Consider the following 19,627-nt stretch of genomic DNA (forward strand, 5'->3'; position numbering starts at 1 on the left):
GCCTTGTCCTACATATCTGTTCTATCTGGCTACTCCTGAGTTATATCCTCCTACAATCAACAGATGATCTAGTAAAACATAAATATATATATACATATATTTGTATTTATGTAATCATTAAATATATATATGTATATATATACATATTTATGCAATATACACATATATATATACATACATATTCTATCATTATAACAAATATTATAGTTCATCTATAATATAAATATTTGTCCAATGTCTTTCCATAATGTGGATAACATTACACTCAGCTTTTATTTTCTTCATTGATTTAAATTGAGGAAAATGATATAATTCCGATTTTCATCAATTTTGGACTTTCATTCTCAAATAACATTAATTTGTTTAATATATTTATTGGCTAAATTAGAAAATAATAAGTAAATTTGTTTATACATTTTTAATATTTCCTCTGCCCAACTGTTTGACATTTTAACCTTTAAACTCTTAAAAACAGAAATTTATTTTCTTTTGCTATGTACCACAATGCTAACCAAAAAATAATTATTTAATCCTTTGGACATGATAAACATTATGAGTATCCAAAAGACACCCAACTAAACAAACTTCCTCAAAATGCCAATCATTTAGTGATATACTGCAAATTGAAATAAAAATAACAACTAAAATTAAGAATTTATTAGATTGTTCAAATGGCAGATTATACACAGAATAAATAATTAATGAACTGAAAGAGAAGGCTAAATAAAACACCTATACGATGCATGGGGAAACAAAAGGATGAAAAACGAAGAGGTTGTAATAAAAAACAAAAAGAAATGTTGAATTGCAGTTGAAAAACAAGAAGCAGGAAAAGGAGGAGAAATACAAGGGAAAAGAGGAGGAGGGAATAATGAAAAGTAAAAAAGATGCAATATTTGAAGATATAATGATAGAACCTTTCCAAGCTGGAAAAAAAAAAGACAGCAAGGAACAAACTCAAGAAGCAGTATATAAACCTATTAAGATAAATACAGAGAAAAGTATACCTAGGTACAACATAGTAAAATTATTGAAAACTAAAGACAAGGCTCGGTTGAAAACAAATATATATTATCTTCAAAGAAGCAATATTTACATGGACATTATTTAGATGTTTCTGAATTCTACACAGAAATAATGGAAGCCAAAATCTAATTCAATGATGATTTTCTTTTTATTTAAAGTTTTATTCAATCAATTGGGGTGACATTGGTTAATAAAATAATATAGGTTTCAAATGTTCAATTCTATAATACATCATTTATATATTGCATTGTGTGTTCACCACCCAGAGCCAGTTCTCCTCCAATCACCATATATTTGACCCTCTTTACCCTCTTGTACCTCTCCCCACCCCCCTTACCCTTTGGTAACAACTAAACTCTTGTGAGTGTGGATGAGTTTTTGCTTGTTTGTTTCTCTTGTTCTTTTGTTACTTTTAGTTTTATATTCCACATATGAATGAAACCATATAGTTCTGTCTGACTTATTTCGCTTAGCATAATAATCTCAAGATCCATCCATGTTGTTGCAAATGGCAATATTTCATCTTTTCTTATGACCGAGTAATATTCCGTTACATATATGAACCACACGTTGATCCAATCATCTATTGAAGGACACTTAGGTTTCCAAGTCTTGGCCACCATGACTAATACTGCAATGAACATAGGGGTACATGTATCTTCATAAATAAATGTTTTCAGAATTTGGGGGGTAGAATCCAGAAGAGGGATTCCTGGGTCATTTGGTAATCCTATTTTAATTTTTTGAGGAACCTCCACAATTTTTTCCATAGTGTCTGTACCAATTTACATTCCCACCAGCAGTGTATGAGGGTTCCTTTTTCTCCACAACCTCTCCTACACTTGTTGTTTCTTGTCTTATTTATAATAGCCATTCTAACAGGAGTGAGTTGGTATCTCATTGTGGTTTTGATTTGCATTTCCCTAATAGCGAGTGAAGTTGAGCATTTTCACATATATCTGTTGTTTGTTTGTATGTCTTCTTGGGAAAAGTTTCTGTTCAGGTCTTCTGCCCATTTTTTAATTGGACTGTTTGTTTTTTTGTTGTTGAGTTGTATGAGCTCTTTATATATTTTTGGTATTAGCCCCTTACCAGAGGAGTTGTTTGCAAATACCTTCTCCCATTCAGTTGGTTGCTTCTTTGTGTCACTGATGGTTTCCTTTGCTGTGTGGAAGCTTTTTATTAATAGTTTGATATAGTCCCATTCATTTATTTTTGCTTTTACTTCCCTTACTTTTGAGGTCAAATTCATAAATATCCTCTCTGAACTCAAGGTCCATTAGTTTAATACCTATGTTTCTTCCATGAAATTTATTATTTCATGTCTTATATTTAGGTCTTTGATCCATTTTGAGTTAGTTGTGGTATATGGCAAAAGATAGCAGTCTATTTTCATTCTTTTGCACGTAGCTTTCCAATTTTCCCAGCATCATTTATTGACAAGGCTTTCGTTTCTTTTCTCCATTGTATGTTTTCAGTTCCTTTGTGAAAAATTATCTGCCCATATGTATGTGGGTTTACTTCTGGGCTCTCAATTATGTTCCATTGGTCTGTGGGTCTGTTTTTCTGCTTAATACCATGCTGTTTTGATTATAGTTATTTTGTAGTATATATCGAAATCAGGGAATGTGATACCTCTGGCTTTGTTCTTTTTTCTCAGGAACACTTTCGGTATTCAGGGTCTTCAGTGACTTCATACAAATCTGATGATTTTTCTTCTATTTATTTAAAAAATGTCATTGGGATTTTGATAGGGATTTCATTAAATCTGTATATTGCTTTGGGTAACATGGCCATTTTAACTATGTTGATTCTTCCAATCCATGAACACAGAATATCTTTCCATTTCTTTGTGTCTTCTTCAATTTCTTTTAACAGTGTCTTATAGTTTTCAGTGTATAGGTAATCCACATCCTTTGTTAAGTTTATTCCTGGGCATTTTATTCATTTTGCTGCAATTACAAAAGGAATTGTTTTTCTTCATTTCTTTTTCTGAAATTTCTTAGTATATAGGAATGCAATGGATTTTTGTACATTGATTTTGTATCCTGCAACTTTATTGTATTTGTTTATTGTTTCTAATAGTTTTTTTGGTAGAGTCTATAGAGTTCTCTATATAAAGAATCATGTCATCTGCAAAAAGTGGCAATTTGATTTCTTCATTCCCAATTCAGATGTCTTTTATTTCTTTCTCTTTCCTTATTTTAAAAGTACTGAACAACATAGAGTTTTATCTAAAAATACACACACACACACACACACACACACACACACACACACATATACATATATTGAAATATTTTAGGCACACACTAAAGGAACAAAGAGAATTCACCACCAGCAGATCCACCATAAAAGTAATACTATGGGTATACTTCAGACAGAAGGTAAATGATGATAGATGGTACCTTGATTGAGAAAAAAAAAATCAGAGCAATGAAGCCATAAGTGTATAAACAGATAAAACTATATGACAATTGTCCACCTGTACAAAACAATATCTTTGAGTATAAGGTATTAATGAATCAAAATACATGAAAATAATGGCATAAATGAGAAAAAGGGTAAACGGAATTGAAATATTCTAGCATTCTTGCATTATTCAGGAATAAGGTAAACAATATCAATTGATACTTGACTTTGATAAATCAAAAATGTAACCACTAATTACCCACTAAAATAAAAATAAAAGAACATAATCTCCAAGTTATTAAAAATTGTTTAATAATTTTTAAATTCCTAAAAATACTCAATTCATAAAGGCAAGAAAAGATAGGAAAAGGTGAGTGGGAGGGAAGAAATAGAAAACACTTAAAAGTAACTGATTTAAACTCAATCACATCAGTAAAATTATTAAATGTAAATTTACTACAAAGCTATAATTATAAAAATTTTTAAATTGAATTTAAAAAGACAAAAAGTTATTTAAACATAAAGAATAAAAGCATTAGGATGCAAAAAGATTGAAAGTAATAGGATAAAAAATAATATATTAAAAAACCTACTAAACCAAAGAAAGCTCAGTTTTATTAATATCAGAATGTATACATGCACATGCACACACACACACTCTCAAGCAAAACAAAAAAGCAAACACTAAATATAGAGATACCTAAAACTTCCTTTACCAGGAAGTTAAAATAATTTATAACATAGTCTCAAAATATATAAAGCAAAAACTGGTCTGACCATTAGAAACTCCAAAATTTTAGTGGCCAATTTTAAAATATTTTTCTTAGTAACAAAGAAAACAAATGTGTTTTTTTGGGTGTTGTTGTTTTTAATGTAAAAGATTAGATAGTATAATTGGGAAATAAAAAAGAAATATAAAACTGATCATGTTAAATGTTAAACTTGTTGAGTGAACTATAGGAAAAGAAAATTAACTCAAAAATCAAATAATTAAAATATTTAACCAGCACTAAGATGGAGATTATCTAAAGTCCCATATACATTGAAGCTAGACATTTAATGAGATTGAAAAAAAGGAAGGACTATAGAAATGGATCTTGGTAATGGATGACAGTATGTGTTCACTATAAAACTAATTATGATAAGCAGAATTCGAAACAGTCCCATCTCCTGGTTATCCAATCAACTACTAATCTAGCTGCTACTATGAAGAGATTTTTGTAGATATAAATGAAGTCCCAGTCAATTGATCTTAAAAAAAATGGAGAATATCCGGATGAGAGTGACCCAATCAGGTGACTCTTTTAAAGGTAGAGAGTTTTCTCTGGCTACTGGCAGACAAGGAAATCAGAGATTTGAAGCACAAGAGGATTTGATGTGCCTTTGCTAGCTTGAGAATGAAGGAAACCAAGATATCTGCCAAGGAATGCAGGCAGCCTTTATGAACTCAGAGTGACCCACCAGCTGACAGCCAGAAAGGAAACAGGGACCTCAATCCTAAAACTACAAAGAAATTTAATTCAGTCAACAACCTCAATGAACTTGAAATCATATTTTTCCCTAGAACCTCCAGTTAGAATCCAGCCTCATCAACGCCTTGATTTCAACATTTTGAAAAGCTAAGCATACAACCTCAGAACTGCCCAGACTTCTGACCTACAGAACTATGACCTAATACGTATGTGTTGGTTTAAGCCACCGAGTTGGTGGCAATTTGTTAATACAGCAATGAAAGACAAATTCACTAGTAATGTATGATGTTTCGATGTTTAGACCCACAACATGTTAGGAACAATAATATATCATTAGAAAGCTATATGAATGTATAAGCATAAAACCAAATAAAACTTAATTTTCAAAACTCAACACATGAATTTAAGATTCTGGTCATAGTTTGTGAACCAACCAAAGATGCTTTTGTTGCTGCTCCGATGTAAGGACTGCATTGGTCACATTAACTTCTGGATTAATGCTCACATTATGAAGGTGATGGTACACTTTTCAAGATTTAACAATCTAGTTTATTTTTCTTTTTTATTGTTTTCTTTGTTTCCTTACCCTCTTCCGTGATTCAATTGCTCTATTTTTCCAAAGGTTACATGCATACCCTGTTAATCTGGTTAATTGCCAGAACACTGCTTGAAAGCAACTGTTCAGCCCTTAGACCTCTGGATGCCGATAACCAGGCTGCAACTCCCTTGCAATTTTCCACCATGATGCATGAATTGCCTCTACAACAAGGTCCATGATAACACTATCTTGAAGCAAACCAGACCCCAAATACGTATTTTTTCTAGGGTCAGCACCCACATATCGCCTAACTCCGCCTTTTCTTTGTTCTTCTTCTTCTCACATGCCTATAAAATCTATAAAACCTTTCGCTGGTCTCAGAACTTGGAATATGGCCTTTGAGACAAGGAGTTCACCATCTTTCCAGAATGCCAGCATTTTGAATAATCCTCCTTTTCTTTCCACTAACCCTTGTCTCTCAGTCATTGGCTCACAAACGACAAGCAGCCAAACCTGAGTTCAGTAACAATATTAAAGGAATAGAAAGGAAAACAATGTTCTGACCATGCACATATACACTCATCTGACATTAATTTACTAAAGTCCTCCCATATGTCAGGCTCAGACACAATGGTGAACAGACATAGTCCAAAGGCCTCTTTTTATTTTATATACTATGTCTCTATCTCTTAGTTCGAGCTGATATAATTATTTTAAAAACTGTGTGGCCTTTTTGTTTTATCAATTTATAATTCATTCCATTGTACAGTGCCACAATCACTAAATGTTTGAGATAAGCTTTCCCCTATAATTATGTCTCTGTGTAAAAGCTACATATTTTCAGTTATTATATATACCATATCTCCCATCTTAATAAACAAAGTCCATTTTCTGCCTTAAAGTTACCACTCTACTTCAGACTCTGAGTCCCCTTTGTGTTATAAAAAATCATGCATCCATTCTTTCCTCCCCACCCTTGCCTATTCACTCTCCTTTTCAAATGAAGCTTTTCCCATAATCTTCAAAGATTCTTTAGTTTTGAAAAAAAGTGAGTAACTCAGAAAACTAGTAATCTGTAGACTATTAGGATAATTTTACCTATACTATATAGTATATACTAGACTATATGATTATAAATATAATCATTCTCAAATTATGTATACATAAGAAGTTACTTGAAATATCTATAAACATATATATATTTCAAGTAACTATTTCTTTGGGTACTACATATATATACACATATAAATATATGTATATATACACATATATAAAGTTACTTGAAATATATATATATATGTTTATATGTGTATATATATAGTACCCAAAGAAATAGTTACCCAAAGAAATATATATATATATATATATATATTTCAAGAACTTCATATATATAGATAGATAGATACAGTACTCAAAGAAACAAAAATAACTTGAAATAGAAAACTAATGTAGTTAGCTAATTTTCAATATTAAAATTTCCATCATTTTTTATAAAGATATAGAATCAACAAACCCCCCAATTGATCTGATCAATTTCCGCCTATACTCAGAATTATTTTGCATTTTAACAACCCAGAAGCATTTCTGGAAGCTATAGAAAACCAACAAAAAAATTACAAATTTATTGCAATAGGTTAACAGTACTCAGCAAGAGGGATGAACTGCATTCTTGTAAACTCTATAACGCTACTGAAACTATATTACAAGCCACTGAGAAAATAGAATAAATAATTAGTTTTCACACTACACTGATTTTTATGTCAAAGGTATTGCTTATGTTTATTGAAAAAGTGAGTAAAACTACCTACATGAGCTATATTTAACTTCTAAGATAAATTGTATTTGTTTCCTAAATTAATTTCCTGTGGGAATGTGGTAAAGAAATCACAATGTTCTTTTCATGAGAAATGATCTATACTTTCTATGTGAAGTCTCAGTACTTGTTTTATTCAGCCTACAAATGTCTTATATGCATACTTGATATGAATAAAAATTATGCAAAAACTTTTTGCATAATTTTGAAATTCCATTGTGTTTCTCCATTTAAAAATGCAAAATTTTTTACCTACTATAAAGCAGTATATGTTTATACAGAGAAAACAATTAAAAATTGAAAACAAAACAAAATATTTGACAAGCCTAAGGTTGTTACTCACATATCATTTTCTCAGTGAGGCCGTCTCTGATGACATTATTTGAAACTGACTCAGTACCCATTCTGAACTAACCAGTCCTCCTTTTCTCTCTTATTTTTCTCCATAGCATTTATAACTACTTGGTATTCATTCTTTCCTTCCCTCCCTCCCTCACTTCCTTCTCTTTCTTCTGTCAATCTATTGATCCATATCCTCAGTCAGTTATTAAATATCTCTTATACCTGAAACTAAGCTCTATGAAACAATGTTTATATTTTGTTCACTGTTGTTTCACAAGTCCTTGGAACAGTGCTTAATACATAAGAAGTTCTCAGTGCACATGTGTTAAAAAATTAATCAAAGGTATCCTATCTTGTTACCAGGTTTAAAAAAATATATACTGTTTTTAAATATTTCATAGTACTCTATTCAGTTGACATATCGTAATTAACTAAACCCCATTTTTCTTTCATTTAGGATATTTTAAACTTTTTATTATTAGTGTCCTTTGATGAATATCCTTGATGCTTAAATTTTGGGCATATCATTAATTATTTCCTTAGGGTAATCTCAGAGTAGAATTTTGGTGTTAAATGCCATGTATATTTGAAACATTCTGCCAGCCTGCCCTTGAGAATAGCTAATATCAATTTATACTTCCACTGTGATGTATAAGAGTCCCCAATTTTCTACATTCTCATTATTTTCATTCATTTTTTAATTTAAGTTTGCTAAGTATTATCCTCCTCTAAATGTCCAAAAACATGTCAATAGAAGAGATAAAGTAATGCTTAAGTCTTTTTCCACTTAACAATTTTACTTTACTTGAGCTGGATCAATCAGAAAATCATTTGTATCCATGAATTAAAATTTGGTGCACTAAGAGTAGATTACAATGCGATACACCTCATTTAATAATATCTTCATTAAATGATTCTAATGTGTTTTTATTAGTTACACAACATTTAATGGTATATAGTATACTGATTGCAAATATATCTCCCTCTTTAATTTAGACAAATGATAATGGCTTATATCCTTTTAAATATATGCATTAAAAGAAAACATTTCAGAACAAAACAAAATAATTTCCATATTGTTAATAAAAGTTCTAAAAGAATTTAAAATAAATACTAAGCTATAAAATGTTGAGGGATTGAATGAATGTCCTATAAATTTGTAAATCTCATGAGAATATTGTTCATATATCAACCAAACTCACAACTCATATCATTTACCAACCTCAGTTCTTAACACTTCTACCAACAGATGTAAGATATCCAGTAATCAATTTTACTTTGCCAATTATTCTAATTATAGGTAGAAAGATAACAATATACATAGTCCTTATGTTCTATAAAGCAAAGCCCTCAATTCTTCTTAGTGATATCATATCTCAAGTAACAAATATGCATATCATACTCTATAAATGGATTCAATCTTATAGTTTCATTTACATGTATATGTATACCTATATACACATGCTAACACAAAATAATTCTATCTGATTCATAAAAAATTAGACATATAACACAAGAAAGTCCTTCCCATTGGTATTAAGATAAAACAAAATTACCAATGTTTAAATCACAAATAATAGGGTTAGTAAACACTTTTTCCTTATTTTTATTTCTAAGAAGATACAATATGAAGATATGAATGGATGTCATTCATAGGATAAACATTGACACAAAGCATATAACCAATAGAACTATTATCACTGTATCTTTTGATTTTATAACAAAGATATTTTTAAAAATCACAAGATTTAATATATTAGTTGTCCCCAGCAAAAATTAGATGGTATTAAGAACTATAAACAGAAATGGGCTCTTCTCATTTTAAAATAGAAAACCACATTAGTATGTATATAGCATTAAAAAGAATCAAGAATCCTTTGTCTTATTGATCAATAATAAACCTAACCTATGGAAAAATCAATAAAAAATAAAGAATCTAGAGTTGATAACATCACACCCAAATATCTTCTCCTTGACTGGATTAATACAACAAAGTTAGGACAAATAGAATTTAATCTTCAATTACCAAAATGAAGCATAGATATGAATTGAATTGGCACGGGTCACCTATTAAATCTATTTGGAGACATATTTTGGACTGCATATCTTGAGATAGCATATTAAATTTAAATATATGGACAATTCTATAATTATTACAATGTCTGCACATGTCAGAGGAAATCAAATTTCACTCATCATGGCATCAGGTAATAGCTTCAGAAACCCATATTTCTTCTAACGTGTTGATTATAGAGGCATGTAGGATTTCTGCCATCATTTCTTTGAAGTATAGTCTACTTGAAGACGTAGGATGACAAATGATGGATTATTGGTTTAACCACTGTGATAAACTCTTTTCATTTAGTAAGGTGACTATTCTACAGTACAATAGCGACTTTAACAATCACTATGTCTTTGACTTTCAAATAATGTCTTCATAATAAAGATATTCTCCTCTCCCAAATGCTTTCAAAAGCTAGTGTTGGTTTGACACTAAGAAGAAATATGTCTCAAATTATAAGATTTTATACTTATAAGAAGCTTCAGAGGTTCTGAAAATGACTTTAAAATATTGTCTTACTAATCTTGAGTATTCTCATGAGAGCCAAGTAGGTGGCAAATATTATCTTAATTTTGTAAAATAGAAACTAATGAAACAATTAGGGAATTTATTTGCCCTGGTCTAGATATAGAAGCAATGAAATTCACAGTGCCAATCCTGGCATTTACTGAAAGTCTTATTAAGCTTTCTACCTACAGTCATTTTTACGGAAGGGAAAGGAAAGGCAGAGGGAAAAAACATCTTCAGAAAATATGTTCAACCTAATCTACTTCCAGGAACTCTTAAGTGGATATTTATTCATTATTTGATTCATTGTGCTTGGTAATGGTGTCAGTGATAGTACCATAACTTCGAAGACTTAATTTCCCTGTACCACTTTTGAGTGACACTTCTCAGTACCACTACTGAGTGTGGTCAGGGACCTCTACAGGTGTTTAAATTCTACTTTATTAACAAAGCTAAAACCTGACAAAATCAACAATGGTACAATAACTCAAGAAAAGAAAAAGAAAATAAGAAAAGTTACATTTTGACTTAAAGTGAACCTTTACATTGGCAATATACCTGATTCTTAAAAGACAATGAAAAACAAAATAAGTTTCTATGGATCTCAAGCTCTCCAGGTATTCTTATTTGCTGGACAGGTTGTATTCTTCTGCTCTGGTTTTTCATTAAAAATTCTTGAATGAGTTTTTCCATTCTGTTTCTCTTCCTTTTTTTTTTTTTTTTTTTTTGCTTCAAATTCTCATAAAGATTCATTACAACAGTTTGGCTGTTTAGTGGAAATACATTTGTAAATTGTTGAAGACTAACATGATGTGTATCTTGTATGCAACTGAAGTCCCAAATCATTGTAAAGTAATTTTCTCCCCAAACAACTCTAGCATATAAAAAATTCCGGGTTTCTTCCCTGATAGAAAATGACTTTATTAGCTTAAGAAAATTGGTAAAATTGTCTTTGGTAAAATTAAGAGATATAAAACTCCAAACAAATCTACAGTTGAGAAAAATCTAAAATCTTTCACTGAATAAGAGTTTTGTTTTCTTGTTTTTGTTTTTGTCCTGCACACTTAAAAGAGGCATGGTATATGTGAATATATGTTTACAATTGTCTATTTTAATATGGAAACCTTAGTTGTTTTGTTTTTTTTTCCCCAATAGCTTTAAAAAGACAGTCTACACTTACCTGGTCCATCAATCATTTTGTCCAGGCACCGAGGAGTTGTGCTAAGAAAGGAGGCATGTTTTATTTTAGCCACACAATTACGAGGCGGCATGTATCTATGTTGAACTTGGGACATCTCATATGATTTTTGAACATCATAGCTGCCTGGTGCTGGAATATCCTGAAAAACATTTCAATGGATGATCATAAATATATCTTACATAGAAAATATCTAAGAAAATATAGTGGAGATATTCACACTCATCAATGGTATATGTAGAAAAATATGAAAATTTTCTTTAATTAGTCATTAAAAATAGAAATTTAAAATAGGGTCCTTATGCCCTTTTAATAAAAGTGTAAATTCACTTGTCAAAATTTAAGGTAAAATAAGCAGAATTATAAATTTTAGGTCCAGATTCATGAAACAAAATTGCCTTATAATACAGATCAAACTCTCATTTTTAAAAAAATTAAAGTTTATTGGGGTGACAGCTAACAATTGCCAAATTCTCATTTTTAAATTTCATAATGAAAATCAAATTTCATACAGGAATGACAGCAATGATTATTGTTTTCATAAGCAGCAAAACCATCCCTGCTTTATTCTCCTATGTGGGCATACTTTACTTATTCTACAAATGAGACTCTTTATTTCATTTTGAATAGATTTCAATTAAGTTAAAAGGCTATCCCTTTCATCATTTATGGTTCTTTATATGCTCTACAGTTATATTAACATTTTTAATCAACATATACCACATAGATATTAATAACTGCAATAATAATTCTAAATCAAATTAAATACATCATAAATTTGTTGCACAATTAATTTTGGTAAACCATTAGCTAATTATCTCAATGAAAACTTTCTAAAACTCATTTCCTCAAATTATTTTAAAATATAACGTGTTATATATAACATATATCTTCATCTGTATTATGTTTAAACACCAATGTTTTAATTATTTTCCGGTGGTCAGGAGACTATTATGGCTACAGGTGTAGACTCTAGCATTAGATCCTGAGTTCCAAATATCTGCTCCTTACTTGCTGTGAGACCCTAGGCAAGCCTTTTAACCTCTGTGATCCTCAGTTTCCTCAACTGTAGGGGGGAAAATGATAGTATTTATGTATTATGTCATAGAGATGTTGGGAAGATTAAATGAGTTAAAACAAGTAAAATATCTGATTCTATAAAAGCATTAGCTAATCATATATTCCACAAAAGCTAATTTCAATGCAAAAATCAAGACTGAACAATCAGGGTTTGGGCTAATAGGGAAGTATTTTACTGTTTCAAGTAAGTCAAACAAACTTGGATTCTGAGAAAGCACACTTTTAAAGACCATCTAGGAGCCATACATTTTAAAACATACTTTCTCCTATTTCTTATATTATTATTATCATCTTCCAGCTTATGTCAACAACATTATCATCCACTTCCAAAAATTACTAAATATAGTTAGAGCACCGATCATGACTCGGAGATTCTTATAGGAAACCCCACATTTCTGGTTTAAGTCCTGTGTGAAACACCAAAGACCATAATCAGTAAACCAACTAAGAAATGTCAGCAGCTGCTTTCTTCTTGTCTGCACGAAGAGTATATTTGGTAGCAGCAGCTCCAAAGATGAGTGGGATCTTTTTGGAGTGCTTCTGTGGTATGAGAAGGGAAACTGGAAGAGATTGCAAACGTACAAGGAAATCATGAGTACACATTATACCCAGAGTATTTAGGAAAGCTTCGCAAAGATCTTGACTGTCTCTCCTACACATTTTAATGTCCTTATCAGAAGTCATGACTGTTCCTTAACGTCATGCCTGGTGTCACCATCTATTCCTTCTTCCAGTGCCCAGACGAGACATGACTGATGGGTTTGGCTGCTGGCGCACAGGAACCACATTTTTAAAAAGGCCAGGAACCATTGTTTAAAAAGGCCTTGAAGCAAAGGTAAGAAAGCATCAGTGGTCAGTTTTCTTCAACAATAGTGTGTTCCCACCTAGGAAAGTTCATCACACTAGTTACCCTAAATTTCAATGGATTCACTGACTCCTCTACCAAGTGAAAATATACTACCCTTGTTCATGACAACTGCTTCTTATAGCATGTTTATGCTTCTCTGAAAATGTATTCCCTGCTTGTGTCCTTTATAAATGTTTCTGGGCTCTTCTAATTCATCTTCAATTCTCATTTTATTTGACTGAAAGATTAATATTTCAAATAACTTTCCAGGCTAATGATTAGTAAGATAAATCTGAAACTTTGTCTAGCAGCAATGACTTAAACAATACTTATATATAGACCTTAAACATCATTTCAAGGAAAAAAATAGTTTATATAGATAAGATTATCAAATCTCTGTTGGTGATCACAGAAAATAGGAAAGGCAAATGATGAGTGGATATAATAGACATTTCTCATGCCTTTTTCTTTAAAACCCAGTATTTGAATTCTGTTCCTGTGTTTGGGAAATTCTACATGCTTTGCAGCAGAATCTGAGTCGCAGCACAAAAACTAAAACTGCCTGATTCTCATTTTCCTGGCTTAATTTTTAGCTAGGACATGAATCTAGGTCACAGGAGTATATGCCAGCCTTTGAACCATCAGCCAGTTATTCAAAGACACACAAAGTATTAAAAATTCCATTTTAGTGAGAGGACTGGCTGTGCTAACAGCTATGTCCATTTCCCAGAGGCAACAGTGGGAGGAAAAACTGAAAGAAGCAATTAGGGGAAATGTCATAAAATGTCTAAGGAAAAGACACAATCTCTCTCACCCAAAGGACAAGCCCACAGAAATATACAACAGGTCGAGTAGAACAGCTATATGTATATTCATGCACTACACTAAAGTTAAAATTCTAGGCAATTAAACCAGAACCGCTTCTTTCAAGTTATGAAATATTCTTCCATTTCTGTTGCTAGTGATATATAAATATATAAAATGTTGGGTGGTGTAATATAGTAAAAATCACTCACTAATTATGATTTGGGCTAAAACAAACTTTAATTATATTTGAGGGTACTTGTTCTAGCTGTTATTCCATAGCTAAGTATATTCTAGTCTAAAATTTTGTTTTAAAATCCCAAATATATAATTATTAAAATGTTTCTTAGAACTTCTTTTATGATGAAAATTGTCCTATCAGTGAATTAACGTAAGAAGACTTCAATGAAAGTTTCAAAGTTTTTAATCAAATAAATATGGTGAAAAAATGTATTGGCCATAAATGTAGGGAACTTTGCCTGAATATGCAAAAAACTCTGATTAAAGAATTTACCAATATGCTTATCCAAGTTGCTTAATTTGGGATTTATAAAGAAGAAAGTCATTTCAGGCGATAATCAAATTATCGTTGTTTTGCAAATTGCAAACTATAATTACAAACATGTTACTCTTGCCATTTTTCAGCATTCCTAATATTCATCATTCTAAATATATGCCTCTTTAAATATATGACTTTGAAAAGAATAAGTTATTTTAGAAAGAAAAGTATTTTAATATAGATATAACATAATGGTAATTGTGATAGGCAAAAATAGGAAATATTGGTTTTGATTTCCATATTCTCTTAGCACAGTGAAAAAGATCCTTTATCCTAATGCTGTTTTATGAAAGGAACTAGAATTGTCAGCTATACCATGATACTTCAAGGCTCAGTCAAGAATAACAAAAAGCGCTGATAGATGAAATCATGTAGGCAATATAACCATTGATTCCAACCAGTTTCTCCAAAATAACACTATACAATTCTCACTTGAATCACAAATTTCCAGTTCTTTGCTGGACATTTCCACTTTATCATACTCAGATAGCCTTAAAATAAAACTCATTATCTTCCCTTCCGCAATTACCCAACCATCTATCCTTTCTCACCAGCCTACAGTAATTCCTTCTTTAGCCAGGACTGAAAATAGAAAGGTGGTTTTCACTTTTCTTCACCTTTCTCTTCCGTTTCTAAAAATCATCAGTTATCTATTGTACTCTCTCTCACCTTATTTCTTTCTTTCCTTTATTATCAAAACAATCCTGGCATGAGCTCTGATATACTATTTGACAACTATCCTAACTGCCTCTTTAACCTTAACATCTTCAGGTCATGAATAATCAGCACCTCAACAGCAAATAAGATGGCAGAAATTTTCTGAAAATGTTCATTGGTTCCCAAGTGCCTGTGGGGGAAAAAAAATTCAGAAGATTCTCCTTGAATGCAAAGCCTTTTTTTTTTTTTAATTAAAGTTTATTGGGGTGACGATGGTTAGTAAAGTTACATAGGTTTCAAGTGTACAATTCTGTAATACATCACCTATGTATCACATTGTGTGTTCACCACCCAGAGTCGGTTCTCCTTCCATCTCCATATATTTGACCCCCTTTACCTTCAACACCACCCTTTTCCCCCACTCCCCTCTGGTAACCAATAAACTATTATCTGTGTCTATCAGTTTCTGTTTCTTTGTTTGTCTTGTTCCTTTGTTGCTTTCAGTTTTATATCCCACATATCAGTGAAATCATATGATTCTCTACTTTTTTCTGTCTGACTTATTTCGTTTAGCATAATAATCTCAAGATCCATCCATGTTGTCCCAAATGGCACTATTTCATCTTTTCTTACGGCAGAGTAGTATTCCATTGCAAAGCATTTTTAAATTTGAAGGCAAATATGCAATTTTAAAACCCAGTTCAAGTGAATTCTCTTCCATGAAGTATTCTTGATCACCCTAGCTAAAAGTGATACCCTTCACTTTTTAATTCTTCTTTACTTATTGTTTGCATAAACGCATAAACATATAAATAGCGCATCAAACAAATATATCATAGTTATTTGAACATTTCTTTCTTTCTTTGTCTTTATATAAAAGCAGAAAGTGGATAAAGCCATCTGATGAGAAGGAAGGCAAGGTTTCCTCTGATAAGATTCTATTTACCCTACACATTTGCAGATGAATTTTATTTAATTCTCTCAAATTAAAGAAAACTGATGGTAGGAATCCAGGAGTATAGGGGCTCCACAATAACATTGGGCATCTAGGCCCTTTCATGCTCTCTGTGGTTCCAGATTTAGACGATGACCCTCATGCTTATTATGCTCTCAAGATATTGATCATAGCTCCTGCCGTAACATTCTCATTTCAGAAATGAAGGAAAAGTTAAACAGTCAAAATTGCATTTAACAGCCAAAACAGCCTTTTCTGAGGAACTTTCCTAGAAGCCCAATCCAGCAATGTTTGCTTTCTTTGCATTAGTTAAGACTGTGTTAAATAACCACCTTATAGCTATAAGGGAACCTGGAAAATGTAGTTCTTTTACTTGGGCTTGTTTTTCTAAATAAAATTGGGCTCTGCTAATAAGGAAGACAAGAGAATAAATATGTAGTAGACAACTAGTAATCTCAGTCATAATAGCTCTCTGCCTTTGAGGGCACTAGAACTATTTAAAAAAAAAAAAAAAAAGCTAACTTCCAGAACACTCCCCGGGATATTAGACTATCTCTATCAAAAGCTACTTTAACCCATGGCTTATGGGCTTTGTTGTCTAATTCTTGCTCCTCCTTTAGGTCTCAAATCTTTCCTGAGTCCATTTGCTCTGTCAGGTCTCCTGGGATGTTTTCAGAATACACAGCTCTTAACTTTGCAGCCGTTATACTTACAATTAAACAAGTCTTTAATTATTTGTTTAATATTCATATCCATAGGAATGTAAATTTCTTGAGGGTTCAGAAAGCATCTGTTTTGTTCATTATTGTACCCTCAGTAAAGGCAAGTGCCTTGCACACAGTTAGTGATCAATGAATATTTTTAATCGCTGAGTGGATATATGAGCAAACGAATAAGTGAGTGAGTCTGTCAGTATGTGTCTACCTTGAAGCACTCCTGCTCACGTTCAGCCTTATTACTGAGTTCCCCCATAATATTAAGGCTGACATTAGGCCTTCAAAGTATTTGCAACCCCTATAGTGCTTAAATTTGTCTCATATATAAGCAGTTCTATATGAAATGTGTGTTGTGTAAAGACTACTCAAGTATTGCTTTCTCTAAAGATATCCCCATTTCTATTAAAGACAGATATAATTTGTGATCTCAGCAATGATACAGAAGTATGGATATATCCATACAAATTAATCAAGGACTAACTTTCACAATATCATTACAAAGTGTCTCCAGGTAGTTACATTTGGTTAATATTTTATGTGAGATGCATTTCTTTCTCTTTGCTATCAAAAAAATGATGACTTTTACTTTTGATGCTTGAGCTTTTCATGACCAGCTTTGACACAAGTATTATAGAAAAAATATGCATATCTCAGAAGATTAAAGTAAAACATGTGAATAGAAATGGCCTGCATAACCTTTCTCTTCCTATAAATGCTAATGCTACCGAGGCAGGAAAAAAGCATAGATTATTGCTAGTTATAACAGTTCTAATTGACATGATGTCATTTCTTTAGTTTTATCAATTCAATACATACCCCAAAAGTTAATTATTTTGAAGTTGAATATGAAAGGAAGAAAGTTAATATGATTCTTTAAAAAATAAATAATTGCTCCCAGAGCCAGTTGGATAGATTTAAATAACACCCTAAAATCATCTTAATAAACTTAGAAAACTTAAAAGAGGAAAATTTTGAAAGTGATTTGTGAGAGACATGTGAATTTGAGTTGTAAGAATTATTGATTAACCCTAGAGAAACAAACGTCTGTAAGCAAGAGTCAGATCAATTTGTTATGTTCAAACTTTTTTCAATCAAATGACCCCCTACTGTCATCTACTTATGTTCAGTATGGCGATAATCATCTGCTGTGAAAAAGGAAGGATAATTTCAAGGTAGTGACACGGAAATACCACAGAATTTGAAGTCAGAATTCCTGGGTGATGTTCACAGCCTTCTTATTGGCCTCAAAAAGGCCCTCACGGATCTCACCCACTCATCCAATGCCCTCCCACCATGATGAATGCTCAAAGGCACGTTCAGAAATCTTCAATGGGTCACCGTGCAGTTGATGTGTCTTTCTTTTTTCATTCTATGAGACTGACAGTAAGATGAGTTGTAGAACTATTCATTTTTGGAAGCTGTCTCTACCATAGTAAGCAAAGAGGGGGTAGAATGGTCCAGCCTTGCTTTCTGTAAGCTGTAAAATCTTAGCATCCCATTACCTACTGCACAAACAGTTCTGGTTCTATCTAGACAGGGAAGAGTAGAAGTGATGACAGAGGCATAAACTATGAAAGAGATAAAAAGAGAGGAGAGAAAGCAAGGTGATTAAGACAAAGAAGGTATGTCACAAGAGCCAATGAACATTGTCAAGACAGAGAGAGACAGCAGGCACTCGTAATGTTAACCACACAAAAATAACTGTTTTCCATTTTATGACACATAAATTGTACATCTCAATAGCAAAGAGCAAATCATACATTTGAAAATGTAGGAAACCTAATTATTCTCCCTTAATGTTCCTATAAATATATTTTCTGATGAATAAAATATATTTTAAATATCCCATCTTCTTCCAGATTTACACTGATTATGTGACACTAAAGAATTATTCATTTGGCTTATATTTAGTGTCAAGTTTAACAGCACACTTTTTAGTGGCACTAAATGTTTATTGATTGAATAGATAAAAAACAAAACAAGCAGATTAAAACATTAGATAAAAGGACTTCAATGGTGCCAAATGGTGCTATTTTCCAGAGCCATATGTATAAAGGTTATAGCCGTCTAAAAACATCCAAAAATGTTTTTTAACTTCATAAGGAATAAAGAAAATGATCATCTAAAATAAAAATGTTAATATCCTTACTTCTTCCTTTCCCTTCTTTTGAACAATTGCTATACTGTTTCCCCCAGTACTATAAACAAAATGTTATTTAAATGATACTGTTTTTAATATGTTAATGTTGGTCTATCAGCCTAACAACCAAACTTTGGGGAGCCTTACTAAGCACTGGCATTAGCATCCACCAGCAGTAAAGACCGACACTGTGGATCCCTGGCTCTCCAGTATTGCTAACCATATGACCATGGGTGTATTTTAAGTCTCAATATCCTCAGTGGTAAAATGAATATAATAAAAATAGTTCCCAGCTCCCAGGGTTGTTGTAAGAATTAAATGAGCTAATATATGTGTAACACAGAGTGCCAAGCACATAAGTGAGCACTACTTAAATGTTAGTTATTATCATATCATTATAAATATTAAATTCCTGGTATTTGATTTTTTTCCCAAAGAACTACTACAAGTACTGTCTGAAAGTAATATATTCTTCAATGTCAAAAATAAATTAATTTTA

At 31.8% G+C, this 19,627-nt stretch overlaps 1 protein-coding gene across 1 annotated transcript in view; it reads right to left on the bottom strand.

The window, feature by feature from the left end:
- STPG2 (sperm tail PG-rich repeat containing 2) overlaps positions 1–19,627 on the bottom strand; it is a 444,557-nt gene that overhangs the window by 270,842 nt on the left and 154,088 nt on the right. The window contains exon 9 of the mRNA XM_033106649.1: positions 11,353–11,512. Within this exon, the coding sequence (XP_032962540.1) occupies positions 11,353–11,512 (160 nt within the window). The remainder of the gene's footprint in view (positions 1–11,352; positions 11,513–19,627) is intronic.

This window comes from Rhinolophus ferrumequinum, chromosome 5 (genome assembly GCF_004115265.2).
Source record: "Rhinolophus ferrumequinum isolate MPI-CBG mRhiFer1 chromosome 5, mRhiFer1_v1.p, whole genome shotgun sequence".
In the NCBI taxonomy this organism is placed as follows: domain Eukaryota; kingdom Metazoa; phylum Chordata; class Mammalia; order Chiroptera; family Rhinolophidae; genus Rhinolophus; species Rhinolophus ferrumequinum.